General features: G+C 48.8%; 11 protein-coding genes and 1 non-coding gene across 13 annotated transcripts; 7 read left to right on the top strand and 5 right to left on the bottom strand.

The window, feature by feature from the left end:
* Positions 1-71: 71 nt before the first annotated feature.
* Positions 72-1,382, bottom strand: FVEG_00511 (hypothetical protein; the record flags this gene model as incomplete). Its single annotated transcript, XM_018887012.1, has 1 exon — positions 72-1,382. The coding sequence occupies one exon, from the start codon at positions 1,380-1,382 to the stop codon at positions 72-74; it is 1,311 nt and encodes a 436-aa protein (XP_018742710.1).
* A 26-nt stretch (positions 1,383-1,408) lies between these two features.
* On the bottom strand, positions 1,409-4,228 carry FVEG_00512 (hypothetical protein; the record flags this gene model as incomplete). The annotated part of the gene is made up of 1 exon (XM_018887013.1): positions 1,409-4,228. The coding sequence occupies one exon, from the start codon at positions 4,226-4,228 to the stop codon at positions 1,409-1,411; it is 2,820 nt and encodes a 939-aa protein (XP_018742711.1).
* A 575-nt stretch (positions 4,229-4,803) lies between these two features.
* FVEG_00513 (hypothetical protein) lies at positions 4,804-9,678 on the bottom strand. Its single transcript, XM_018887014.1, has 3 exons — positions 9,366-9,678; positions 5,724-9,312; positions 4,804-5,675 (listed from the first exon to the last, which is right to left on the bottom strand). The coding sequence occupies exons 1-3, from the start codon at positions 9,576-9,578 to the stop codon at positions 5,020-5,022; spliced, it is 4,458 nt and encodes a 1,485-aa protein (XP_018742712.1). The 5' UTR covers positions 9,579-9,678; the 3' UTR covers positions 4,804-5,019.
* A 170-nt stretch (positions 9,679-9,848) lies between these two features.
* On the top strand, positions 9,849-11,205 carry FVEG_00514 (40S ribosomal protein S11). The gene is made up of 4 exons (XM_018887015.1): positions 9,849-9,995; positions 10,083-10,258; positions 10,430-10,668; positions 10,724-11,205. Coding segments are annotated over exons 1-4 (486 nt in total). The 5' UTR covers positions 9,849-9,993; the 3' UTR covers positions 10,793-11,205.
* Positions 11,206-11,344: 139 nt separating this feature from the next.
* FVEG_00515 (hypothetical protein) lies at positions 11,345-12,573 on the top strand. Its single transcript, XM_018887016.1, has 2 exons — positions 11,345-11,948; positions 12,002-12,573. The coding sequence occupies exons 1-2, from the start codon at positions 11,460-11,462 to the stop codon at positions 12,431-12,433; spliced, it is 921 nt and encodes a 306-aa protein (XP_018742714.1). The 5' UTR covers positions 11,345-11,459; the 3' UTR covers positions 12,434-12,573.
* Positions 12,574-12,968: 395 nt separating this feature from the next.
* FVEG_14684 lies at positions 12,969-13,042 on the top strand. Its single transcript has one exon. It is a non-coding gene; the product is annotated as a tRNA-Val (tRNA).
* A 62-nt stretch (positions 13,043-13,104) lies between these two features.
* On the bottom strand, positions 13,105-14,919 carry FVEG_00516 (hypothetical protein). 2 transcript variants are annotated; one of them, XM_018887018.1, is made up of 2 exons: positions 14,033-14,919; positions 13,105-13,984 (listed from the first exon to the last, which is right to left on the bottom strand). In XM_018887018.1, the coding sequence occupies exons 1-2, from the start codon at positions 14,607-14,609 to the stop codon at positions 13,158-13,160; spliced, it is 1,404 nt and encodes a 467-aa protein (XP_018742716.1). In that variant the 5' UTR covers positions 14,610-14,919; the 3' UTR covers positions 13,105-13,157. The 2 variants fall into 2 exon arrangements, with proteins under 2 accessions (XP_018742716.1, XP_018742715.1); XM_018887017.1 differs by having other exon boundaries at positions 13,132-14,773.
* A 255-nt stretch (positions 14,920-15,174) lies between these two features.
* On the top strand, positions 15,175-15,763 carry FVEG_14685 (hypothetical protein; the record flags this gene model as incomplete). Its single annotated transcript, XM_018903647.1, has 3 exons — positions 15,175-15,477; positions 15,529-15,652; positions 15,708-15,763. 3 exons carry the CDS (start codon positions 15,175-15,177, stop codon positions 15,761-15,763), a joined length of 483 nt encoding a protein of 160 aa, XP_018742717.1.
* A 240-nt stretch (positions 15,764-16,003) lies between these two features.
* FVEG_00517 (hypothetical protein) lies at positions 16,004-16,603 on the top strand (the record flags this gene model as incomplete). Its single annotated transcript, XM_018887019.1, has 2 exons — positions 16,004-16,063; positions 16,112-16,603. The coding sequence occupies 2 exons, from the start codon at positions 16,004-16,006 to the stop codon at positions 16,601-16,603; spliced, it is 552 nt and encodes a 183-aa protein (XP_018742718.1).
* A 987-nt stretch (positions 16,604-17,590) lies between these two features.
* On the top strand, positions 17,591-19,723 carry FVEG_00518 (CMGC/CK2 protein kinase). The gene is made up of 6 exons (XM_018887020.1): positions 17,591-17,885; positions 17,942-17,983; positions 18,040-18,218; positions 18,274-18,468; positions 18,522-18,941; positions 18,990-19,723. Exons 1-6 carry the CDS (start codon positions 17,813-17,815, stop codon positions 19,101-19,103), a joined length of 1,023 nt encoding a protein of 340 aa, XP_018742719.1. The 5' UTR covers positions 17,591-17,812; the 3' UTR covers positions 19,104-19,723.
* On the bottom strand, positions 19,639-22,683 carry FVEG_00519 (hypothetical protein). Its single transcript, XM_018887021.1, has one exon. The coding sequence runs from the start codon at positions 22,668-22,670 to the stop codon at positions 19,725-19,727; it is 2,946 nt and encodes a 981-aa protein (XP_018742720.1). The 5' UTR covers positions 22,671-22,683; the 3' UTR covers positions 19,639-19,724.
* A 1,016-nt stretch (positions 22,684-23,699) lies between these two features.
* Positions 23,700-24,914, top strand: FVEG_00520 (beclin 1; the record flags this gene model as incomplete). The annotated part of the gene is made up of 1 exon (XM_018887022.1): positions 23,700-24,914. The coding sequence occupies one exon, from the start codon at positions 23,700-23,702 to the stop codon at positions 24,912-24,914; it is 1,215 nt and encodes a 404-aa protein (XP_018742721.1).
* Positions 24,915-25,388: the final 474 nt, after the last annotated feature.

Genomic DNA, 25,388 nt, shown 5'->3' with positions numbered 1-25,388 from the left:
AGCAAGCAAACTTTTGCTTAGTGTAGGTTTCATAGTGTCTTGTTCTCCTTCGTCTTCGTCTTCTTCTTTTTCTAGGCTTCTTCCGCATCATGTTCCTGTATCTGAGCTCTGAGATGATCCGGGACGTCCTTGATGTCGATAAGTTGGAGGCCTTGTTTCTTTTTATGAGAACCTTGGGTACCAAACGTCACCTCCATCTCAAGCTTCTTATTCTCATCGAACTCATCGGTAGCCGTTAGTGGTGGCGACCGCCCTTGAGTGGCAGAGTTTGGACTCTTCTGCGGTCTGTGAGGTGTCGATGGAGCTGGACCAGGCCGTCTCGGCGGCCGCAGGGCACTGGGTGGTGGCTTATTCTTTCTTCGCTGCTTCAGTCGTGCCTGTTCTTTCCTGTTGAACTCTGCAATCTCCTTGGGGCTAGGGCCAGATTTCTTAGGTGCTGGGCTGGCTGTTGCTGTTGGGTTATAAAGCGTTGGGTTGCCCCCTGGAAGTGCCAGTCCACCTACAATCATGGGAGCAATATTCGACTGTTGTTGCGTATTGCTGGAGCCCGCTACGGTGGGTGGTGTTTTGGCGGTAGTAGTATATTGCTGAGCTGCGGCTGTGCTTGCGGCTGCTGGTGATTGTTGGTCTGGCGGTATTTGAGTGGGCGCTGACTGAACAGGTGAGGGCTGGCTTTCAGCTGGCAAGATAGATGAAGGGACACTTTGAGGTTGTTGTGAGTTTGGTTTAGGCTGTTCCTCTGGTAGGGTCGTTGCCGTTGGTCTTTCGACCTCATGATCACTGATGGATGACTCCTGCGCGTTAGTCTCAGGAGTGTTAGCTTTCTGACTGTTTGTTATATCCGCATCAGTCTGTTGAGCTTCAGTATTCTTATGAACAGACTCTTTGCCTGAAGGAGAAACTGCCTGGTTTGAAGCACCATTCCCAGCAGCAATACCCCCAGCACCTGCGAGGGCTAATAGGCAGCGAGCCGCCAAGTCCGCCTTCGCTGTATCATTTCCGCTGTCTTCATTGACCGGGGAGCGCGTTTGTTGTAATGTTTCTGGCTGTGCATGAGGTTCCCTTTGCGGCACTGACTCAAGGGTTAATTGGACCGCGGGAGTGTTCTTGTGTGCTCGCGACTTCGGTTTCGCAATCTTTCGGGTAGCGAGCTGTTCAGCTGTGGCTTCTTTTACTGGATCAGGAGGATTGTTGTCCGTGGGAGTTTGAGCGTAGAACTTGTCTTTGTCTGTCTGCTTGTCGTCCTTGAACTCGTCTATGAGCTGCTCTACAAGCTCTTCTTGCTCCGAGTCAGTCATCCCTATCTTGGTACTCGGGGCCTCTGGTTGTTGAAACGAGATGTCAACGTCGGGCGGCGGTGCAAACGACTGCATATCCTGCATAGCAGTATCTTCGTTTACTATCTCTCTCATTGGGCTCGTTGACAGCTGTCTTTCTGGTTTGTGTCTTCTGAGGAGTCTCCATCTTGGTCCATGAGGTCATTGAGCAGTTCTTGAGCTGCATCTCCTATTCTTTTCCTTTCCTCTTCATTTGGTCGCCATACATCGGTCATTTGAGCGTCACCCGTTGTAGATGTTAGGAGGGTCTGCTCCTCCAGTATACCTACACCAGGATCACCGGCGGCACCAGACTCGGAACTCCCCATCTCTTCGTCACTGTCCTGAGGATTGGCTCTTGCGACTGGTGTTTCTGGTCCTCCGTTCAAGCCCTCTTGTTGGTTGTCGGCAACATTATAGCCATCGAGGCTATCTTCATATATATCTTCGTCAGATTCGTTGTATTCATGCAGGGTAGATGCTGCGATTATCTCATCGAGCGAAGTCTCTATGTCTTCGCTTCCCCGAAGCATGGGAATGGAGCCAGGACCAGGAGAGCTGGATTGCTGCCCTATAGTTGTTCCTTCAGATTTAGAGTGGCTCAGCGTGTTTGAAAGGAGCGAAGTCGAAGCCGGGGGCAAAGTTGTCCCATCTTCATTGACTTTGAGCAGTGGTGTCTTTTTATCGGCATTTTCACAAGCTTTAATAAAAGCTTCAGTCAAAGCCTGTTGGTTCCTCTCAGTGCTTGGGTATACAGTAGTAAATTGGTATCCCGTGGAAGGCTCATTCTCGGCGGATACGACGCTTGAAAAGGGCTCTGGGGAGGCCTGAAGAGAGACTTCGCTTTGGCCGTCTTGGGCTCCCGATGCTATACTTACGGGGTCGCTAGTCAAAAGATTAGAGACAGATGTACTCTCTGGGGTAGCAGGCTCAGTAGTCTTTGTCAAAGGAAGCTCAGGGGTAATTGGATGTCTAACGACAGGGCTTCCTTGAGCATCGTGTTTCGAGTCGTCATTCGAGATGGGTGTGGAGTGAATAGGGACGTTGGCGGAAGTGGTCGTAGTATCAATGGCTTGCTGAGTCTCCAGAGACTTGAATGAACTAGTAGGCTGTCGGTCCAACAGCCCCACGGACATCTCGCACATTTTCTCCTTCTTGTCTTCATACTTTTTATCCTTAGTCTGGGTGATACCTCTAGTAGGAACACCCCTTCGTGATTGCTGATGTATGCTCTTACACTCCTTTGCCTTTGTGCCGCCCATAGAGGACTTGGGCCCCGGTTCATTTCGCCTCGAAGTCCCTGCAGCAGACAGTCTTGAATGTATCGTAGACTTCACGAAACCTCGAATAGATGAGTGGATAGCGATGGGACGGTCGAGGCCGGTTGCATGAGTCTGTGTGGGCTCGGGTTCCGCATTAGTCGTAGGCTCAGGGGAGTCAGGAAGTGTGATAGTGGCGGGAAAAGATGAGGATACACCAAAGTATTCTGGCTCCACCACTTCGTCCTCAGCTCTGCTGCCATGAATAGTGACCAAGTTGGCGTAGATGCTTGGCTGGGGTCCCTCGAGAGCCTTCCCCTTATCGAGAGACGTCTGTGTGTCCGTGTCCTCAGACGAAGCTGGATCTGAACTCAGCTCTGGGATTGGAAGCTCTGGTATAACGACTGGGGGCTCGGGCTCTTCCTGGATAGGAGAGTCTACCAAGTGAGTCTGTACGCCCCGACTGGCGTACGTTTGGGGTGCCAGCTCTAAGGGCTTGTGCTTCATGTCATGGCTAGCAAGATCTGTTGGCTCCGTTTGTGTGCTCGCATTCTTGACTACGGTCCGTCTCGGTCCCAGGGTGCTGTACCATCCTTCTTCCCAGGCTTTTTTGATGTCTTGGCCTCTTGGAATAGGTCGTGTGTCAGCAGGAGCCGGAGCTGGGGGAGGATGAGGGGCTGGGGGAGCCGGTGCAAGAGAAGGTACCGGTGTAGTTGGAGATACCGGTGCAGTTGAAGGTTCCAGTACAGTGACAGGTCCAAGTATAGTTACAGGTTCCAGTATGGTTAAAGGTCCCGATATAGTTGAGGTTACCGGAACAGTTGAATTTACCGGAGCGGGCTCATGGACAGGGGGCAGAGATACAGGGTCAGTGGCTCTAAAGCTTCCAGCTAATGTCGCCTCAGCAGATCTGGGAGGAGCAAGCAGCCTCAGGCGAGCCATTTCTCGGATGTGTTGGCTGTTTGCTGGCCCTCTTGATTGAAGGCCCTCCCAGACTAAGCCAGTCCTCTCATTCTCGAGCTTCTGCCTCTCCTTCTCGATTCCCATTCTCTGGTTTTCTGCTTCGGCAATCCGATTCTGCTCGTCGAGGACTTGAGCTTGTCTCCTGATATTGTCCTCCTCGACCAGCTGTCTCATCCACCGTTTTGCACCAGTATCGCTGGGCTGGATGCCGGTTATGTCTCCGCCTGGTAGGTCAGGGTATTTAAATTCAGTGCCCGTGATCTCGTATAGCTCGTCTCGTGTAGAATTGAGATATACCCTCAACATTTCTTTTGCTTGGCTAGCCCTGAATCTGATCATGGCAAGGTGTGTAAGGATGCTTGGAATCGCAAGATACTCCCATACATTCCACATGGTGGAAAAGAATGGTCCTATGGGCCTTTCGAATCCGTATCGAAATACCTTTGGAATAAGAACCAAAATGAATAACTTGAGGACGGAAAGGATCAGTACGGCCAAGCTGACAAGACAGTTGCCGAGAAGGATTGTGGTGGGCACAAGGACGTTACCCATCGCCTTGAGGGCCTTGTAAAGAACGTAGATGGTGGCGAATGCAATTATGTAGTATTTGTTGTCGAAAGGCTCGTCGATGGTGAAAATAGAATCCCACAACCAACCCCAGAGCCAGCTGGGATCTAATTCGTGTGCCATGTTGTTGATTCGTGTTGAGGGAGTGGCTAAGAAGTCGCAAATGTTAGTTCCCTTGATTCGTGGTGATTTCGTCTACGGTAGTAAGTATAGAGTATAATATCGTATCCGGAGCGCATGAATGATATTGTGGATGTGTATATAAGTGAGCGAAAGATTCTTGGAACTCACTTGATAATGATGCGTGGGTGATGGTTTATCATATAGTACTGAAGAAATCTTTTCAAGAAGCAGAGTTTTGAGAGACATATAGTTATTTGGCGAATTTATTGTCTCCCAATATTCTTTTGTTGTGAATAAAATCCTTGAAAGTGACCAGGCCAGATGCTAGCAGTGTTCAACCACAAAAGAGTCACTGAACAAGCAAGCACTGGCGAACAGTGACAACAAGAGTGAAATCCCTTTCCATTCCTGAGATGTGTTCACGGATCCTGCCCAAGACGCATAAATAGGTATCGGCAATGAAGAGATGGCTTTGTTAGCATAGGGCCACCAAAACAATGTCTAGGATGCCTTCAAGTTCAGCCTTATTGTATCATATCCATTCCGTCAAAAGGTCTTCATGCTTACGCAGTCATGGACAAACACAAGATAATGGTTAATGAATAGATATTCTTTATTTCCGCGCAAGCCTTTGTTGTTGAACATCGGCCAATGGAGCAGTGCCACAAAGCACTGCTATAGACAAAGACAAACGCAAACCTAGGTATCTGTGTCCAAACAACGCCAGTGATTTGTTCCCAAATGCTCCAATACCCGGTCCCATCGTCACTCATTATACTGGTTTGTATGCACTATCCTGCCTTGCGACCTCTCGCAATCAGTCTTCTGTGCAATTCAACCATCACGTCACTCCACTGCTCTTGTCCAGCCCCAACAAACTTGCCAATCCGTGTGGTTAGAAATTCAGTCACTTTGAGTACGTTAAAGTGTTCACCATACAGCACCTTGGCATCAGGTGCAATCACCACGTTGAGTGCTTCGGCGCTGCTTTGACCTTGGAGACCCAGCTTGATTTCGAGGCGTGTCTCGAGAGGCACGAGCAGCAGAGATGTTGTGATGGCTATGCTTGAGTCGGATGTTTTCTCTACTGCCGTGGGAAAGGTAGCGTTCAGTCGGACAAGTTGCGAAGAGACGAGGTTTGCCTTGTCCCAGGCATTTTGGACACTTTTTAGGAGGTGGGCAACCTCAGTGCGGCTATGAGGAAGCGCACGAACGTAATCTCGAATACTCTGTAAGAAGAACTCCTTCTCTGTCGTCTTGGGAAGTGCATTCTGCTCTCGGTTATCAGCGATATACCAGAGATCAATTCTCGAGTTCGGTTGATGCTCCTGGAACGCGGCGATATCAAAAACGATCTCGATCTCACGCCTGTAGGCCATCGATAGGACAGTTCCAGATATGCCAGTCACTGACCAGCCATATTGCTTCTCGATGGAATCAACTCGAGCTAAGACTGTGTTAGTCACAACTTTAGAGCAGATTTATCGAGACTTACCCTTAAGACTATTGACCTCTGTGCTCGTCCAGCCACGACATTCCTCTCGTATCTTCTCGGACTCTGCGATTTCATCGACGCAATTCTGCTTCTGCGTGATCAAGTCCTCGACTTCAACTTCTGATGCTTGAAACTGCTCCCTTAGCTCTGCGATGCGCTTCTTCTTGTATTCGACATCCTCGTCAAGAGACACCAGCTCGTCGCGGGCAGCCTCGAGATCGGCAGGGTCACAGTCAGCAAGCTCCCGAGCGATCTCCTCGAGATTATTTCTTTCCTCTAGTAGCGACTTGTAGCGAGCCACAATCGGGGGTAGCACGGAATCAAGGAGACTCTTCTGCTTATTCAGAAGCTCCTTGTCGGTTTCCATACCATCGTCAATTCCTGAAAGACCTTCTTTCAATCCCTCTTGAAGTTTCATTCGCCACTCATACCACATGGCTTTGCTTAACAAGCGAGCGTGGTTCTTGACATTCATAAACTGCTTGTCCATTAGAGTCTTGATCTCAGGTGTGGCTGCCATATACTCCTTGAACAGAGGCGGGTTCTCCTCAAAGGTGTCGGTCTCAATTTCCTTCACGATTCGTCGGCCTTCCGATATATACTTCTTCAGCTCACGGCATGAGTGCTGGTAGAGTTCAAGCATCGGCACTGTGCAAGCTCCAGCGACAACACAACGTTCGAGGGAAAGGTCCTCTTCACCATCATCAAGGAATCCGTTGTCGAGGGTTCCAGGCGCTTGCGTGTGACGACGCTTGGTTGTTGTCAGCTCCATGAAGCGAATGGAGGTCATGTTTAGGAAATCCTGAAGATGAATTCTGTCTCCGTCCTGGTCGGCCTCTGCCTCTACTTCCTCCTCCAGCTGCTCCGCATCTCTGATTGGGGTTTCATCGAAATTCACCTGGTGCCCAGCCCTATCATCTTCGACCTCCTTGAATCTACCCTGGTGCCTTGGCGTAGTTGCTGCATCGAGCTTCTCTGGTGAGGACAAGGTCGGTGTAGCAGTGTTTGGTTGCAGGCTTTGTCGGAACGAATAATTCAATCTTCCCGTCGTCTCCTCTTTGGAGGGCGGTTGCTGAAGTCTGACGTTCTTGACTGGGCTTCCTTGGTGACCTCTGAGTCTTTTGACACCATCGTTATCTTCTGGTTCACCCTCATCGTCGTCGAGTTCGTTGGGTCGCTTGCCGAGAAGACCTTTGGCACTTCCTACATGAAGACTCTTACGACCCCTGAGCGGCTTACGCTTAGGACTGAGGCTGTCAATCATTTCTCGTAGGTTAAGTGTGGCTTCGGCGCCGTCGGCTTCCCTCTCAAGAATTTTTCTGCGGTTTTCTTTATCTTCTTCCTCCTGTACCTCACGGTCAATCTCTTGTGTCAGCTCCTTAGGGTCTTCAAACATGACGCCACGCTTTCCCGGCACGAAATTCGTAGCCGTATCACCAATGGAGCCTCGTCGATCGAAAAGCGCAGCGACCTGTGGGGATCCAAGTCCGGCCCGGTCAGCCCCAATTCCTGACAAGCTTCGTTGGGGTGTAAGTATAATTGTCGGAGTTCGGTTGCTGTTCCTAAAACTATCCTGGAAAAGACCTTGCTTTGGAGTGGACTTGACAGGCGATGGGGTCCTTGAACTAGCTCTTGTCGTTCTGACGGAAGATGGTCGCTTTGGCGAAGCCGAGCGAGGGTTTCGTTGTGTAGAGCGAGGTGTAGCATTCTTTTCCGATACAACTGAATCGAGCTGAGGCGTAGCTAGTTTGGTAGATTTTGGTGTTCTGGCCTTGGTTGACTGCGGTGTTGTTGTTGTTGCTTTTACAGGTGAAGGTGTGTGAGAAGTTCGAGAGTTTACTCGAGGAGTTGAGATTTTAGTACCAGAGATGCTACGTGGAGCGCTCCTTGGAGTCCTTGAGGGTTCGGGGCTTGGTGTCTCGGTCTGCTTATCGTTCGGTGTTGTTGGTGTAGCTTGTTCGTCAACTGCATTCTTGATAATAGCGGCCTGGAGTATATCATCAGGACTATCTGCACAATCAGCCTCCTCTTCCATAACCCGCTTGTCCAGGTCCCGTGAGCCACCTGCCGCTTTACTGAGGATACCCCCAATGGCGGTGGTCATATCCATACCCACTGTAGCTTCACCTTCATCCTCATCCTCATCCTCATCCGCTTCCTCATTGTCCTCTAGGCGGTCAGTCCCGGGTTTTGACAGGATCTGGCCAACTGCAAGAGTCATATCCATGGGGGCATCATCATCATCGTTTTCATTTTCAGCGCGGTTGACCGTACGCCTCCGAGAAGCGGCGATACTCTTCCGCTTCTTTTGTGACAGGACTCCACCCATTACAGTAGTGAGTTCCATCGACATGTCTTCGTTGCCGTCTGACGCATCATCTTGCTCGAGCGCTGGACGTTTGATGCCACCTATTGCGGTCGTGAAGTCCATGGTAGCCTCTTCCATTGGGGTGTCCTCTTCCTCTTCATCGGCATTGTGAGCGTTGGTTCTCTGGGGTTGGCTGACAATACCACCAAATGCACGCGTAACATCCATAGACATATCCTCATCCGGATTATATTCTTGTGGGGGCTGGGGTTTGATGATGCCCCCTATTACACGAGTGACGTCCATAGACATATCCTCATCCGGGTCATACTGCTGTGCAGGCTGGGGTTTAATGATACCACCGACTACGCGTGTCATGTCCATATCCATGTCCATACTCATGTTGGTTCCGGTAGCATCCTCCATATCCTGCATTGCTTCATCTTGCTGAGTCTGAGCTGGGAGCGGTAAGTTTTCTTGATCTTGTACGGCAATGTTGTTCTTGTTCTCCTTGCCCCATCCAAACATAGGGATATATTCTTCGTCCTCGTCAAGGTCGTCGTCTTCATCATCTTGGAGTTGTTGATTGCCAGCCCTTCTCGCAGCCAGTCTCAGGGCTTCATCTAATGTGGATGACTCTCCATCGGAATCTACCGATCGATCTGAAGCAGCTGTTGTTCCGGTCACATCATCGACAGTCATCATCGTTCCATCGTCGGATTCACTGCTATCATCGTCGCCATCTACCTCAACATCGGCAACCTCTTCGACTGCATCTGCAGGTTCGGAATCTGAGCTATAGAGCGTCGTCGCAGTGTCGTCTTCGGAGTTGTGGAGATTGACTGGCGGGAGTCCAGAACTTCGTCTCTGCTTCTTCTCTTCATCGTCGCGTTCCTGTTGCTGAGTTGCGGCATTAGAAAAGGCTGAGTTTCGCCTTGTTGAGTCGGTAGACGTCGTCGAGTCCTGGTTAAATTCAACTTCATGAAACGTGTGCAGAGTTGCCTCGGCAGCAAAAGATACGCGACGGTTTGCAAGAGATTTGCGACGAGCATCGCGACGCTCACGCTCCTCTCGTTCCCGAGCTGCAGCTTGCTGCTCTTCTTCTGTCTTGACAGCGATCTTGGAGCCGCTATTATCCGTGCTGTTCGGAGTAGAAAATTCTTTTGTCGGTTCACCAAAGTCAATTAGATCGGGTTGTCTCGGCTTCATAGGCGGTATTTCAGGTATCGGCATGGTTTGTTTGAGAATTGAGCGCGGGGCTCTTGATGGGACTGCAAGAGACTGAAATTATTAGTTATTACTTATCTCTGGAGTAAAAAATAATCATGTCTCACAGCTCTTCTGTTTCCGTTGGCTTTCATGAGAGCATCCAAGCCACCAGGACCTAAACTCTTGCTCCTCGACTTTTTGCGGCTCGCGGCTAACGAGCTTGTGACGTCGACAGTCGCATTTTCTTTCTCGAACGCCTTATTAACATCTGTATGGGCACCGATTGATCTTCGCGTGCGCCTTGTAGCAGGCAAAGTTGCATCGGCGGGCGCCATCATGCGTAATTGAGCCGTTGGGTTTTATCGAGTCAAAAGTCAACCCCCAACCTGAAGCGCGACGACGATAAGTGATAGTGGGCTGTGACTTGGCTATCTCGCGTGTTTTTGTTTACTTTGGCTGCCAGGGGGGAGAGTGGGGCTGGCATTTATCAACCTCAAATGGCCCACTTTCGATCACAGCCATGGCGCCTTCTCACGTGAGCCTGAGCCACAGCGATTTTTGAAAAAGTCACGTGAGTGTCTCTGCACCTGCCTCGCGAAAATTCCAAGCCCTAATTGTCCTTACCTAAGGAAGGCACGCAAAAATTGGTGTTATTTTCTCCTTCCGCCTAGCATAGCCAATATCAACCTCGTCTCACCCAGCTCAACCACACGCCATCTCGTTACGGTACCTGCCCGAGAAGGATAATTCAAGATGTCAGTGACGGTCCAGCCCAACTGCAGCGTCGAATCCGAATGAATACACGATCTCGAATCCGAATGAGTCGCTAACCTTTGCATCAGGGCGACCGAGTTGACCGTCCAGTCGGAGCGTGCTTTCCAGAAGCAGCCTCACATCTTCCAGAACTCGAAGACCAAGACCAAGAGCACCCGACCGGGCAAGGGTGGCCGACGATGGTATAAGGACGTCGGTCTGGGTTTCCGAACCCCCAAGGCCGCCATTGAGGGTAGCTACATCGGTACGTTCGACAGATTTTGAGATTTTGAGATTTTGGGACTTGCAGGAGCACAAGAAGACGAATTTTGCCAAACGACGGGCACACAAACAGCGACACCAATCAACCGTGCTGGGAGAGATTTGCGCAAATAAAATAACACGTTGAGCGCATCACTAACATTTGGATCTACAGACAAGAAGTGCCCTTTCACTGGTCTCGTCTCTATCCGTGGCCGTATCCTGACCGGTACCGTCGTTTCCACCAAGATGCACCGCACCATCATCATCCGACGAGAGTACTTGCATTTTATCCCCAAGTACTCTCGTTATGAGAAGCGACACAAGAACGTTGCCGCTCACGTCTCCCCCGCTTTCCGTGTTGAGGAGGGTGACCAGGTCACCGTTGGCCAGTGCCGACCCCTCAGCAAGACTGTACGTTTTAGAACAGACGAACTGGTATCAGGGATGCTCGCTAACATAATTTAAGGTCCGCTTCAACGTCCTGCGCGTCCTGCCCCGAACTGGCAAGGCTGTTAAGAAGTTCTCTAAGTTTTAAGTTGGGACTTTCTTCTGGCATTTTTTCGGCGTGATAAGCATCAGGAGAGATGGGAAGTTTCTCCTGAAGGGTCGGGCACCGGATGTTGCGTTGCAAGTGATTGTGCTATAGATGCAATCGCGAATAAAAAAGGATTCACGAAGACAATTGTTTTGGGTTGATGGTTCACAATCGGGCGTGATATGGCTAGGAAAAGGGTCTTCATGATCTCAAGATTACGTTCATACCTTTGACTATTCGCCTACCAAGAAATGCCAGTGCCGTGAGGAACTGTTGTTTGACCTATCTGATGCGGTTGTGTGTGGTGAAGACTCCATGATACATAGATGCAACTGCAGTTTGATGATGAGGTGCCAGTTCGCCTGAATCAAATAAATGGTTATGACAATGATATGAATAATTCCCATTTGGCCTAGATGCTTGATATTATGATGTCGACCGGCTCGGATCTTTGGATCCTATGGGTTTAGTCTCGCCTGATGAACTACAAAAAATGGCGTTGGTATACAGTGCTTCGTACAGTGTTTCGCTGAAATTCTTACCTCCACCTATCGCAGTTGAAGCTATAGTCTAGTTTTTGGAGTGTCAACTTCGAGTCCAGTTTTGAACTCAATTCCAACCCTTTTCCCATAGACTGGTGCCAGTTTAGAGAAACCAGTTTGCTACAATGGGTTGGATATCTTCGGTCCTTGGTACCGGCAAGTCGTCAGACCCTCTTTCAAAACTCGATCCAAGCCTTCGCGACTTTCTGGAGAAAGAATCTCCCCTCAAATACCCTTCGAACCAACCTACGAACCCTCCTCCAACAAATCAGCAGCCCCGGGATGCCAATGCAGTGGCGACAATTACAGAACAACAGAAGCCAGTCGTACCTTCAGCAAGCTTGTATCAAGACGGTCGATATGCCCACCTCTGGAAGAACTACCAGCCGCTCGCCGAGATTGAGGCAGAGACCGCAACCGATCATGAGAAGCTAATGAGCGTCTTGGAGGCATACAAGGAACGAAAAGAGGCCATTGGCAAGGCAGCGTTGGAAAATTGTGCTGAATACCAAGAGGAGTGGGTGAATTGCATGAAGCATGGAAGCTGGGAGGATCAAATACAGATGTGTAGACATCAAGTTCGAAAATTCGAGAGGTGTTATATGATGCAATCAGTATGTGGGCCACATCCGCCTTACTCAACATCCCATTTTTAACTATGTTTTAGCGTTTTCTGAGAGCGTTGGGCCATGGGTCAGTGGTAGGCAGATCGCCTGAGGTGGAAGAGGATATCCAAATGCACGCCGACTCTCTTTATCAGCGAATGATCAAGCACGAGGAGGCAGTCGAGAAGGCTAAGGCAGAAGGACTGCCCGTGCCGGTCTTCCAGACAACTTTGCCGAAAGCCAAGAAAGATGCGGTCATGCCCACTGAAGAACTTCAACAGCAATGGAAGGAACAACTTGATAAGCTACCAGTTGATGAGCGTGCGGTTGAAGAGGCTGCTCTTCGTGCCGATCTCCAGGCCAAGGCCGAGGTCGCCGGCAGCGTTCAGAAAATTTGGGATACACAGGCGGAGCAGAGGAAACAGCGGCAGGCAGAAGGAACATCTACGTTTGGAGATTACATCGCAGCTTTGTTTGGGAAATCTGGGAAATAAAACGGCGGGCAGAGAAGCATACTGTACAGTCATGTATATTATGATGAGCAGACTATTAGCATAGCTCTCCAGGCTGCATGCCCCTATGTAAGACTACATGAATAAATAAATGTACCAATGTTATAAATGCAATAATCGGTTATTGTTCATTCCGGTCTCTTATAAAACATTATATCTAAAGATGATTTCTCTATTAAAATTCTATATATACTGTGATAATTAAATTATAAGCTAGAAGTATTATTTCTAGTTAAGACTTGCAGCTAGGAGCTTATTCTAATATACAGAACTTAGTTTATAATTAATATATTACTGCTATTATATATATAAATCTTATAAATATAAATAAAATATTAAAATTTATTTTAATAACCTATATAGGGCCTACCTATATATAGAAATACTATACTGTCTCCTTATACTCCCCAGCTTTAATATTATATATTATGCTACCCTAAAGCAAGAGATTGAACTTAGTATCTATTGATAGTTTGAGAATGACGAGACAAACATTCAGACATAAACGAATTAGCACGGTTCCGTGGTCTAGTTGGTTATGGCATCTCGTTAACACCGAGAAGGTCCCCGGTTCGATCCCGGGCGGAACCATATCTTTTGCCATCTTTATGTCTTAGAGCTTCAGTATTGTTCTGCATTTATTAGCATTATCTTTTGGCATTTCAATGAATTATAAGTAATTGCTTATGTATTGTTCTTAGTAATTTTATCTATTCTTTACCTTCATCCACCCACTCGTTCCCCGAACGGGGGAATTCTTATTGCTACCTCGCAAGTCTTTGTTGGGTTGATTCGTATCAACAACCTCTTCTTCAACTTTCCATGCATCATCATTTAGAACTTCCCAGTCAGGGGCAGGCGCCTCACTGAGCAGCTTCTTCCTCAGCTTGTCGGCCAATTTCATCGGACCGGGAAGCTTGAATGTCTTACTGAACTCGGTAGCTTCAGCTCCGCCCAGGTAGTAGAAAGTTGTGCCGTGGGAATATTGTCCCATGCGGCTGGCATGGGCATCGGTTTCATTCTTGGATGCGCTGGGATCCTTCTTGCTAGATGATGAAGGATAGATATTTGCACCAACATTTTGGTGATTTGTGAGGAGCTCGTGTAAATTGCGCCCCATATTGCAAATGTCTTCAAAGTGAGTCCTATCACCTATAGAAACACCTTGCGTACTGCAAGCCCAGGCGATGTTGTAGGCGAGCAGAGTCACACCTTCTATGAAATATGAAAAGGTTGCTGGATCTTCCTTGGCCAACAGCGCTGGTGGCTTGTCAATGAAAAGAGGTCTTGGACGTGAAACACGCTGGGACTCTGTGTCTCCGGACTGAGAAGGATTCCCTGCTCCTGTCTGACTAGGATATACTGGATCCTCAGATCTGTAAGAAGCAGAGAGATTGAAGATGGTTGGTCGTGGGTAGTCGCGGTGAGGAAGAGTAATTGCCGCAGGAAGACGAATTGAAAGATAGTGTGATACGAGCATCAGGATATGACAAATGTGGCTGAGAGATGTTGAGATCATCTCTGGTGTTGATGCTGTAAAGGGAGTTAGTACATAGTCGAAAGAGTCGTGGAAGAGCCTACAGTTCATTGTGGCCAAATCAACAACGGGAATCCCGCCAAGGTAATACTCATATTTACCAGTAGAGCCTTCTTTGACACGTTCAAGTCCATATAGCCGGGCTGCCTCCATACAAAGAAAAGATCGTGTACGAGCCATGTCGCCAGCGCTGCGAGACCACTTATACCTAAGTCTGCCAATGTCCGTTTCTATATCTTTTTGCTGTTTCACTCTGCGCTCAACCAGACCACCAGACACAGCTGCAATATCCGACTTGCGACGAGAGAGCGCAGCTTTCCGGGCCTGGATCTCCTCCCTGGCAGCTTTGATGTCATTTCTGAGCTTATCGGCAGCGGCCAAAATCTGGGTCGTCCTGTCTTCAGCTGTTCGCTGTTGTGCCTGTAGTGATTCTCTGTGAAACTTGTTTGGGGCGCTCGTCTCATCTAATAGTTCGTTTAATTCATTTTGGAGACTCTCGTTTTGCAGGAGAAGTTCCACATTGCTTATGCGACCATCGAGAAGCGAGTTTCTGGCGTCCACGGTGCACAGAAACGGAAGACGCTCTGGGTCGTGAATACGATGGCAGATATCGCAGTCCATACTGGCCTTGTATCTTTGCCACCTGCGTTCAGGCAGTTGTCCTTATCTGTTGATCAAAGAAGCCCAGGGAATCACGTTCAGCCTTCCGGTGATGAAACAAGAGAGCCGGGGAGCATTTTCGTAAACCCGAGATAAGCGACTGAAAGTGAACGTAAAAGTAAAAGTGAAAGCCAAGTGACTTGTAGGTTTTGAAGTAGAAGATGGGAGTCACGGGTCGAGCATTGATAGTGACAATGTTGTGGCGCATGAACGTAAGCCACACAGGCAGCCAACCAAAAAATGCAGGAACACACACACTTCAGACTTCCTGTTAGTGAGCAAGTAAATGATTCAAATACCTTACCTAACTTCACCATTTAGGTATCGGGAATCAGTCTTCCTTCACTGAGCTCAGTAAGCTTTGATAGAGAAATCACCGCTTTGTGGAATACAAGATCCAAGACCACTTACCAACGTCTCAAGACAGTTGATCAGGCTGCTCACTCGACAGTGCTGCACGTTCCTAACAGACACCCCTGTTGCTTGGCCGACAAAACCCCTGGTGATTCAACGCGAAATGCCCAACATGGATACAGCACTTCCACTACAACAAGACGGCGAGAACAGTCACAGTCAAGACGATATCAAACCCACTGTCCCTGCTCCTGAGGAATCAAACATGAGCAACATCCAGAGACACCCGCATGCTAATAGAACGACACCCGAGCCTCAAGATGATCGACATGCCAACAATTCTGATCTGCCAGATACCCCTGGTGTTTTAGAACCATTTGACTGGGATGAGTTTGAAGCGCGTTATGAGGCTGCTTTGCAAGAGGCAGATGAGCGAGAGCGGGAGATTCTGAAGGAGGCGGATGCTCTCTCAAAGGTAAGTTCTTCTGAGCAATGATGCAGACTGGTGAAACTAACATCTGGGGAGTACTTCAAAATCTGGGCTGCGTCAGCGTCAGGGCACGATGATGAGCGGGCAGCGAAGCGCCTGCAAACACGACGACGCTTTGTGAATCTCGCTGAAAACAAGATGGAACGGAAACAACAGCATTGTGAGCCAGACGTGCTTTTTATCCCACCCTTTGACCAAGTATTGACGCTTTGCAGATGATCAAGTTGTAAGGGCCTTTGAGAGTGCTCTAGCACTTCTCAAGTCCCAGTGAGCCATCTATGGGCTCTGAGTTGATGGCTGAAGCTTCAACCAGCTCCATCATCAAACTTTTGGACTGTCTTCACACAACATACTTTGCTTGCCAGGCTGCAGGACATATTTTTATCTTTTCACACCGGATCAAATCGATGTTGGTGCATTGGCACGTGACATAATTTCGGCCTGGACGCGTCTTCCGCCAATCTCGCCAAATCCCAAGTTATGCCTGATCTCGCGTTAAAGAAAACAAGACATGCCGCAATCAAATAATGGAAGTACAACAAATGCGCATGGAATACCCAGCATTTCCACCGTACGTTACCCCGATACGCGCAGTTTGATACTTTACTGATACTTCTAGGACGATCTCGTTGCTTTCCACGAATCCCATTTCTCGCACACAGCCGTCGCCGCCTTCGGATCTGAATTCGTAGACTCGCCCTCCCAGGATCAAACTCAAGATGACGCCGTCAACGATACTCGGGAGGAGGAGGAGGACGATAGCCTGGGCTATTATCCGGATGGTGTGAAAAGGACTTTGACAGATGCGCAAATCGAGATATTTCGACATTCAGAACTCGAAACTCAACGCAAAGAGAAAGAAAGAGCGAAACAGCTGGGTTTGAAAGAAACAGCGCCGTCGAGCGACGTCATGGATTTGAGTAATGATACCCCCACTTCAAAGCAAACCAAAAACATGTCTTCCTTATTACCCGCTTCCTTCCAGAGCAATAAGAAACGAAAGAAGAAGAAGAACGGTCTTCAGCGCCCTCGCCCCGAACCGAAACCAGACTTGCGCAAACGAACCTGGGACGTTGTGGACAAAGGCTTGGACTCGCTGGAATACGACTAAGCATGTTCCCTGGATGAACAAGGGATACTGCTTTTGAACTTTCGAACGTTACCCGCCAAGACATTTCGATTGTAAGTTGATTCTGCCTCCAGTGTGTTTGAATCTCATTATGATGAAAACCCTTGTATCGTCATCCTTAGTCGGATCGGGGCTGGAGGTGGACGACGTATTGGCTCCTGCTGATATTGACACCTCTGCAGCCCTGAAATGTCGAACAATTAATCTTCTCTCTGAAATATGAGACTTTTATTCGTATTCTTCCCAGCAGGCAGTTTGTTTATGTTGCTAATCATGACTGTGGTGTAGGATACCGCAAAGCCGGCCAGTTTGACAAGTTTCACAAGGTAGCTTGTACATATTATATGTCTTTTAGTGGCCAATGAATATGTGAGGTAGGCGCTTTGACTGGTGGATCGCAAGCCATGTATTTTATTCGAGGCCTATTCGTGATGCAAATGTGATTTTTGGTCCCAATATTAAATTCTTGTTATCTGGACGCGGCCGGGGTCAGAAGAAATGGAAACAAGTATATTCGCGAACTACCTATCCCTAGGAGATGGGTCTACATATAATCTCGACCTACCTTAGACTTAGCTTGAGCATGGGATAATTATGTTTGTTTAGATGGCGACAAGATGTTCATAAAGTAACATTTATTAGCAGACTTGACCCTTTGGCCTTGGATAGCCTAAGCACTTCACGGTTTCTGTGACACCTGGAAGTCTTTCTAGACTGTGTATGTTAGTAACTGTTCAATAAGAAGTGAATGCCAGAAACAAACAGCTATCACGCATCCATTCAATTTGGATCCTAGACACGCCACCATCTATTTGCTTGCCTTGTGATTGATTTGGAGGTACTCGTGCCCATTCGCCAGTGTTATCGCGGGGCGGCCGATAAGCGCTACAGCGAATCATAGCCCAGCCCGCCCGCCAAAATACGGGGCAAATCTGGGCTGGGCTGGGCCCGACCTGAAATGCCATCCCACCTTGATTTTGCAAACCAAGTCAAAGCAGGTCCAGCCGCCTCTCCTCTTCAGCCTCTTAGACTAGAGACCTTGGGTTGGGCTAAATTAGATATACAACTACCTCGGCCTCAACCTCTCATCTTTAGCATCTCTGTCGCTCCGACCGTCGTTGACGTCCCGCGACACTATCTTCTTCCACCGCCAGCGTCGCCTCCCTGCCACAGTCTCGATCTCTGCCCATCATGGCGCGCGTCTACGCCGATGTCAACCAGAGCATGCCCCGCAGTTACTGGGACTACGACAGTGTTAACATCAGTATGCCCTCACCCCACGTGAGAACTCCCTTGACAATGAAGCTGATAAACATGTAGGCTGGGGGGCTCTAGAAAACTACGAGGTCGTCAGAAAGATCGGTATGCCGTTGTCGTCCATTTCGTTGCTTAGTTATTGACCCCTTGTGCGTCTGTAGGTCGTGGAAAGTACTCGGAAGTCTTTGAAGGCATCAATGTCGTCAACTACCAGAAGTGCGTCGTCAAGGTCTTAAAGCCTGTGAAGAAGAAGAAGATCAAGCGCGAGATCAAGATCCTCCAGAATTTGGCCGGGGGTCCCAATGTTGTTGCCTTACTTGACGTTGTTCGGGATGCGCAGGTTGGTGCCAACCTTTTCAACTGACATCGCAATATGTAACTGACCACACAAATAGAGTAAGACGCCGTCCCTCATTTTCGAGCACGTCAATAATACCGATTTCCGAAGCCTCTATCCCAAGTTCAATGACATCGATGTCCGGTTCTACATCTTTGAGCTCCTCAAGGCCTTGGACTTCTGCCACAGCAAGGGTATTATGCATCGAGATGTTAAGCCTCATAACGTTATGATCGATCATGAGAACCGGAAGGTTGGTCAATCTGGCATGACACGGCTGACGTAGAGCCCACTGACAGTTCATAGTTGCGTCTCATTGATTGGGGCCTGGCCGAATTTTATCACCCCGGTACCGAGTACAACGTTCGTGTGGCCTCTCGCTATTTTAAGGGCCCAGAACTGCTGGTCGATTTCCAGGAGTACGATTACAGTCTCGACATGTGGAGCCTGGGAGCCATGTTTGCTTCTATGATCTTCCGAAAGGAGCCGTTCTTCCATGGGAACAGTAACTCGGACCAGCTTGTGAAAATTGCAAAGGTTCTTGGTACTGATGATCTGTTTGACTACATCGACAAGTACGAAATTGAACTGGATGCGCAATATGACGACATTCTTGGACGATTCCAGAAGAAACCATGGCATAGCTTCGTCACCTCGGAAAATCAGCGATTTGTTTCTAATGAGGCCATCGATTTCCTTGACAAGCTACTGCGATACGACCATCAGGTTTGTTTATAGCTTCAACATCTCCTGTCTGATCTAACATTTGTGTAGGAGCGTTTGACCGCCAAGGAGGCGCAAGCGCACCCCTACTTCAACCCCGTCCGTGATCCCGAGGTTTTTAAGCAACACCTTGCAGCTGCTAATGGCGCTGCCAACAAGTCTTGAGAGTGCTTGGAGTCGTAGCTCTCCAACACTCATCACCTCTGGCGATCCATCTCGTGGCAACCCTGAACCCATGATACCCTGACTGGCGGTTACTGCTTTCCTTTGTCGGTTTTCCGTCCCTGATAGGATACACCCATACTAGGAAGAGAATATCTCAGCCGGATCTGCCTTGATCCTTTCCGCCATGAAAGCGCGCCGACTCAATGGCTCTGTGAGATGGACTCCGTGAGAATGGAGCTGGATGAGAATATTCAACAGCCTTGGCATGACGTATGACTCAAACGGTTCGGTGTAATGAGGAGAAGCTTGCGTGACATGCAGCGACATCTCGGACATCGTTACAGGGGCGATGTGGAATGAGGCAATGTGGTTTCGGCGTTCCAGGTTCTGGGGTTTATAGCACGTTGAGATCGAGGGCTAATCTAACCATCAATACTCCTAACTTTTTTTTTTTACTTTGTAGCTGGAGGTTTTTATGCTTTTGAGTCAGCTTTTTCTCGAGTAGCGTAAGCCTCAAATAAAACCACAGCGCTATGTTTGCTTGTTGTATATTGGTCTCCCAAGGCTTTATTATCTAGAGTCTTCTCTACCAAAAGTAATATGTAAAATCAGAACGACCATTCATATACAAGAGAAGCAAAAGTCTCGGCCACACTGATAACCATCTAGACCACAGGTTCGTAACGTGCCCCTAGGTGTCTTAATAGTGCTGATAGGACTGGACATCTCATGGAGACGCTTTCTACTGGGTGTCCTTTGGGCTTCTCTGGTTAGGGCACTTGCCCGCAAAATCCTCCTTGTTGAAGGACGGACGCTTGCTGTCTTTGATGTTGATTTGACTCTGCGCGCTAACTCATCCTGAGACTCACCGGTGTCTGATTCCGAATCCGACACAAATGAGAGGAGGGATCGGCGTGATGATGGTGCACGAGTAGTACGAATGGAAGCATGTCGAGGGGTGTGTGGTTTGTGAGAGCTTGAAGGGGGTGCTGTAAGGGGAGCCCTTGTATCCGTCGGCTTCCGCGGTGTCGATACCCCTTGAACCATGGTAGCTTGAGGCAATTCAGGCAGAGATTCGTCATAATGTGCAGCTTCGTCTTGAGGAGGTGCATAATCAGAGGAATTGTCGTCAAGACGAGACCCACTATCCTCAGAGTGATCGCTGTAGTTAGGAGCTTCTTCAACATGAACGCGCGAGGAAGGACAAGCGGTAGATGACTGCTCGTTTCCGACGGCCATAACGGTCTCCAGTGTTTCCATAGGCCCCTCTGGAATTGTATTTGGTTCCTGCAACAGCTCGGATGGCGTCAAACGTACTAGCTGTTCCTCCTGGTCATCTGAAACATCCTCCTTGAGTTCTGTTGACTCGTTTGTGCTGTTGTTGGAATTTTGGAGCCTTTCCCATGTCCGCCGAAGCTTGATGGCATCATCTGAAGTTCTAGCTTGTGGCTTATAAGACACTGGGCTCTTGGGTTTTGTCTTGAGAAGCCACTTGAGTTCGTTCGTTAGATGATGTTGACGTGTTACTGGACGTTCTTCAGTCGCCTCATCGCCATGATCTGATTCTTGTGAGGCTTCTTCATCGCGATCCGGACAATCATGGCCCCTCACAGCATGTGTCGAGTGATCTTTGGACCCAGCTTCAATAACGGGATTTGCAGGATTCGATTTCTTTGGCGCTCCAGCATTAAGCTGTACGGCGCCCCTTGTTGTGACTTTTGTACTGGAAACAGTATTCTTTTGAACCTTGCGTGTTGAGCCTTTGGGTCTTCCTCGCTTGCGCTTAATAGGCTCCATTGTCTGGCTCAGTATACCGCCAGCTGTAGGCTCAACTATGGGCGCTGCTCGTTGGTTGGGTTTTGGTGAACTACTCGCAACATAGACAATGGGCCCAGCGCTTCGAATTCGATCATCTGTTGGCATGACTGGCGATAGAGGTTTTCGAAATTCTACCTGGCGTTTTGGTGCTCGGACCCTTGAAAGAACAAGAGGAGCTTCGTCGTCTGAAAGCTCCATGCTAGAAACAGTATGTACATCAGAAGCAAAGAGTCTGTCGTTCCCTACCTTGCGCTCCAGTGCCTCAGGAGCACCGCTGCTGAAGGGAGTCGCGGTATCCTGTGAATCTGGTACAACCTGCCTTTGGGAGGTCCTCCCCCTCTCGGGTGCTATTGTTCCCAGCGCATCGCCTTGAAGCTCCTCCGAGGACGAGGCACACTCATCGCCGACATGATCGACACTCTTGAAGTCTTTGCGAACGACTGGATCAGCCTTGCATAGCTCCACCCTCAACCTCTGGCCTGATTTCTGCCATTCTTTGGCATCGTCCCAAGAGATCTTGCCCATATACTCAGTTTGCTTCCTCGCTCGGCCAGACCGTCTCCGACCAGAATCGTCTTCCTCGTCATTCTGTTGGGCCAATCTCACTACATTTCCATTGGTTCCTTCCAGTGCCCCTTGTGAATGTCGATGAACCTCGCCTTTCGCAGGTGTTTCTTTGGTTGGAAGGACAAGACTCGCCTCAGGGGTCGACGCTACCTCAGTAGTCTGAGAAAACATCAAATCATCATCTTCGTCGGTATCATTTATAGTTCTGTCAGGGACCGGACCTTCCTGATTATCGCGTGACTGTTCCTCAGACATGCATTTATGATGGTCATCTGCGACTGCCTCCTCTTCCGTACGAGAGCTGCTATGGTGTCTGCTCATTGCCTGCTTGGAGGATGCTTTCATAGAGCCAGCCCGCTTCGTCTTCTTGGCCCTGTTAAGACTCCAAATCGACGTCTGTCCGTTATGGGTAGGGAAGTCGTATCTTCCTCCGGCGAACCAAGGCCCTGGCATACTCGGCGACATGTTAAAATATGGAGGAATATCGTCCCGACCCCAGGCTTGCATGGGAAAACCGTGCATTCCTCCCCAGGGCCCAAATCCGGGAGTTCGCCTGAACCCAACTGACGAGCCTAGTTCATAGGATGGAGGACCAAAGTGAGGTTCACTGGCATGGAACATGGCGTTGTTAATTTGGGAGTGATCCATGGTCGTACCCATATCAGCTTGTAGTGCTTCCCGGGACACTTCGCTGTGAGTCCTTTGACCCGTTGGCGCGCCTTGTTCTGCAAACGTTGGCTCCTGGTTGTTCTGATTGTCGCTCTGAGAATGTTGCACTCCTTTGACCGGTTCTTCGCCATCGAAATATCCATCCGTAAGATCCTCGAGCAGAACTCCTTCATCTTCGTCGATATTACTATCGCCCTCCATCCATAGTCCCTCAACATCTCCCTCATCACGCATATTACGCAAATGACCGTTATTAACCACAATTTCTCCAGTGTTCATGTCGATTTCATCACCAATACCCTCAAAGTCCCGGCTGTATTTTTCGATAATATGAGCCATTGTGGCTTGCAGTTTATGGTCAGCATTCGCCCGCTTGAGAGCAAGCTGAATATCAGGATCTCGGCGCATCCTAATCTCTTGAGGATGTGAGGCAAGTTCGTCATCGTCACTTTCATCTTGAACCTCTTTTTGAGCTGAGGAGCCCCGTCGCCTTTTCTTTGTTGGTGGTTCCATTGTCAATATGGTCATAACAAGCCCTGAGGAATCTCTGTCGAAATTAAATCATGCATGATTTTGTGACCCATTCTTTATGAGGATGCATGGTAGCCTTCCATTAGATGGCTCCTGCATTCTTTGATGACGATGTTTCGTTGGAGGAGCAACTGAAGGGTCTAGACGCGTTGTGACGCGCCATCAGGAGCCGTGCATCGCGTAAAGTACTTGGACACATGTAGATCTTATCGATCAACTTAGCGGGGTTCACTACTAACCAGCTAACTTAGGACAGGCGGTACCTACAGCTTAATGCAAACCATCCATCTACCTAACTTAGGTACCTAGTACTATTATCATGTGGATTGGATGCTATCGACCTTCGATAGCTTCATGTGACCTTATGAAAGAACCTGAGAGTCAGGCTTAGTTGTGATAGCTCTTTCTTTGTAATACTTCCTTTTGTTTACTCTGTACTTGTTGTGTAAGCAATTATATAGTCCGTAGCTTAACTACAGTAAGGTAAGTTTCACCTGTCATTCAGTACCCTGTGATCAACTGCGCATTGGCTCGTGGCTCCCAATGCTAAACATAACCCGACGTCACCGCTAAGACATCCACCACACCTTACTCTGGCCATTTCTTTACTTTCCCTACCTTTCCCACCAACGGCTCGACACTCTTTCTTAAAAGCTCTGTACAGCGCATTCGTTCAGCAACCGGCCTTGAACAATGTCTGCTCGTTAACCCAAGTATGAACTGCCAGAAATGCCGCCAGCCTCTTAGGCTGGACGGATCCCTCGAGGACCTCAACCCAGCCGCCTACGATGTGCTTGTTTGTATGTGGCCTGATCCTTTTTCTGCGCCTGTATCTGACCTTGCTCGCCAGCATCGACATCTCCCCAGACCCTTAAGAAATCATCTGTGACGAGCCCACCAATTACGCAACCACAAGAGCAAGCGCGCAAGTCTCTATACGAAACGGTCTCAAGAAATACTGGGCCACCGACGTTCAAGCGCAACCATGGAGGGCATCCCCGCGATTCCTCTATGTCTTTTGTTTTATTGTCAGAGTCCCAGATGACTCACCCGAGTCAGCCTACAGAGTCTCCCGTTATGCCAACACCATTGCGCCGTGCCAGCTCTGCCAGAAGTAATGGTGATAATGTCGACGCGCCCGTTGGAAACGAGATGGAAAGGGTCAACCGACTTTTCGAAATCTTATCCGCGCGATCCGATATCGACCACCCTATCTGCGTTGAATGTACGGAAATGCTTGTTGAGGGCCTGCAGAAGAAGCTAGAGGTTGCTTCACGCGAAAGAGACGCCTATGTCAAACATCTGAAGGAGGCGAAAGCAAACAAACCAAGCGAAGAAGACATGAAAGCTCAAGGGGAAGCGCTGAGAAAAGCTGAGCAGGACAGAGCAACAGCTATGGAAGAGCTGAAGAAGCTGGAGGCGGAAAAGACTTCTTTGGACGGGGAGCTTGTAGCTCTTGAGGAGGAGTCGCGACAACTTGACAAAGAGGAGGAGAAGTTCTGGAGGGAACGAAACGAGTTTGCCACCAAGATGGGTGAATTCCAGGCGGAAAAGGACAGCATCAACGCCAAGTACAGCAACGATTCCCAGCTCCTAGAAAAGCTGCAGCGATCTAACGTATATAATGACACCTTTTGTATCAGCCACGATGGGAGCTTCGCGACAATCAACGGTCTTCGGCTTGGACGTCTTTCTAATAAACCGGTAGATTGGCCAGAAATCAACGCCGCATGGGGACACGCACTGCTACTCTTGGTTACCGTTGCGGACAAGCTTTCCTACAGATTCGATGGATATGACCCGCAGCCTATGGGAAGTACGTCAAGAATCATCCGATACGAAGTACCAAGCCCTTCTTCCAGCCGATTAGGTAGTCGAGCTGTCAACGCACCCCCAAAGAAGCATGTACTCGAGTTGTACAGCTCTGGCGATATGCCTCTAGGATTAACCTTCATGCACCGACGCTTTGATAACGCCATGGTTGGGTTCCTGGAGCTTGTGCGACAGCTGGGCGCGTATGTGCATAGGCAAACAGATGCAACTGGTACACCTCTTAGCTTGCCATATAAGATTGACGGCGACAAGATTGGCGATGTCAGCATCAAACTCGGCATTGCCCAAGACGATGGATGGACGAAGGCGTGCAAGCTGACATTGACGTGTTGTAAGTTTCTGCTCGCGCACGCCAGCAACGTCACCTCCAACGCAAGAAGTGGCGGGAATTGAATAAGTACGCTGCTGGTTAATCAAGGAACTTGGGGTTCTCTGAGCTGGGCTCCTTGTGTCTCCCTAATGTACTTAAAGTGGTGGAATTTTGGACAAGCTGGACGGCGTTATAGGGTGGAAATTGAGCATAGAGGCTGCGCCTACTCGGTCGCAAAGAATCATTTGGCATCATGAATAGAAATAAGCTGAAAATGGGGTTTCTACCTCATTTCCATGAAGAAAAAAACGCAAAAATTCAAATTGTTTGTTTCGGCCCGTATCAAACGAGAGTGGTTAGTGCTTCCTTGGTAAGGTAGTCACCCGTTGTGAGCACGTCTACCTACCTACATTCCTTCTATATAGAGGTTCAATTTTCACTCTACGCATAAGTAAGGTAGGCACCTATCAAGGCCTACCTATGACTTCCTATTGTGCTTGTTCAATACATACTTGGCAAGAGGCCAAGCTAAATCAGGAGCTCAGGGAGTTACTTAT

This window comes from Fusarium verticillioides, chromosome 1 (genome assembly GCF_000149555.1).
Source record: "Fusarium verticillioides 7600 chromosome 1, whole genome shotgun sequence".
NCBI lineage: Eukaryota > Fungi > Ascomycota > Sordariomycetes > Hypocreales > Nectriaceae > Fusarium > Fusarium verticillioides.
This window is presented reverse-complemented; position numbering and strand designations above follow the sequence as displayed.

Bases quoted from the DNA above. Each gene is read 5' to 3' on its own strand.
- FVEG_00513 (XM_018887014.1), bottom strand. From the start codon at position 9,578: ATGATGGCGCCCGCCGATGCAACTTTGCCTGCTACAAGGCGCACGCGA. The intron at 9,313-9,365 runs GTGAGACATGAT...TAATAATTTCAG, and splicing joins CCAACGGAAACAGAAGAGCT to TCTCTTGCAGTCCCATCAAG. The intron at 5,676-5,723 runs GTAAGTCTCGAT...ACACAGTCTTAG, and splicing joins AGAGGTCAATAGTCTTAAGG to CTCGAGTTGATTCCATCGAG.
- FVEG_00514 (XM_018887015.1), top strand. The intron at 10,259-10,429 runs GTACGTTCGACA...TTGGATCTACAG, and splicing joins CATTGAGGGTAGCTACATCG to ACAAGAAGTGCCCTTTCACT. The intron at 10,669-10,723 runs GTACGTTTTAGA...ACATAATTTAAG, and splicing joins GCCGACCCCTCAGCAAGACT to GTCCGCTTCAACGTCCTGCG.
- FVEG_00515 (XM_018887016.1), top strand. From the start codon at position 11,460: ATGGGTTGGATATCTTCGGTCCTTGGTACCGGCAAGTCGTCAGACCCT. The intron at 11,949-12,001 runs GTATGTGGGCCA...ACTATGTTTTAG, and splicing joins GGTGTTATATGATGCAATCA to CGTTTTCTGAGAGCGTTGGG.
- FVEG_00516 (XM_018887017.1), bottom strand. From the start codon at position 14,609: ATGGACTGCGATATCTGCCATCGTATTCACGACCCAGAGCGTCTTCCG.
- FVEG_00518 (XM_018887020.1), top strand. From the start codon at position 17,813: ATGGCGCGCGTCTACGCCGATGTCAACCAGAGCATGCCCCGCAGTTAC. The intron at 18,219-18,273 runs GTTGGTGCCAAC...CCACACAAATAG, and splicing joins ACGTTGTTCGGGATGCGCAG to AGTAAGACGCCGTCCCTCAT. The intron at 18,942-18,989 runs GTTTGTTTATAG...ACATTTGTGTAG, and splicing joins TACTGCGATACGACCATCAG to GAGCGTTTGACCGCCAAGGA.
- FVEG_00519 (XM_018887021.1), bottom strand. From the start codon at position 22,670: ATGGAACCACCAACAAAGAAAAGGCGACGGGGCTCCTCAGCTCAAAAA.